At 79.9% G+C, this 209-nt stretch overlaps 1 protein-coding gene across 1 annotated transcript in view; it reads left to right on the top strand.

The window, feature by feature from the left end:
• Nucleotide 1: 1 nt before the first annotated feature.
• FSCN1 (fascin actin-bundling protein 1) overlaps nucleotides 2–209 on the top strand; it is a gene marked incomplete at its 5' end in the record, with an annotated part of 19,600 nt that continues 19,392 nt past the window's right edge. The window contains one exon of the mRNA XM_025204551.1: nucleotides 2–205. Coding sequence (XP_025060336.1) covers nucleotides 2–205 — 204 coding nt within the window. The remainder of the gene's footprint in view (nucleotides 206–209) is intronic.

The following is a 209-nucleotide window of genomic DNA, read 5'->3' as shown; positions in this document are numbered from 1 at the left end:
GGGGCGGGCCGCCGAGGGCTCGGGCGCCGTGCTGCTGCGCAGCCACCTGGGCCGCTACCTGGCGGCCGACCAGGACGGGCAGGTGCGCTGCGAGCAGGAGGCGCCGGGCGCCGAGTGCCGCTGGGCCGTGGTGGCGCACGACGACGGGCGCTGGTCGCTGCAGTCCGAGCCGCACCGCCGCTTCTTCGGCGGCACCGAGGGCCGGGTGG

The sequence above is a fragment of the Alligator sinensis genome, unplaced genomic scaffold (genome assembly GCF_000455745.1).
Source record: "Alligator sinensis unplaced genomic scaffold, ASM45574v1 scaffold402_1, whole genome shotgun sequence".
NCBI lineage: Eukaryota > Metazoa > Chordata > Crocodylia > Alligatoridae > Alligator > Alligator sinensis.
The sequence above is the reverse complement of the archived record's forward strand: the minus strand, read 5'-3'. Positions and strand labels throughout refer to the sequence as shown.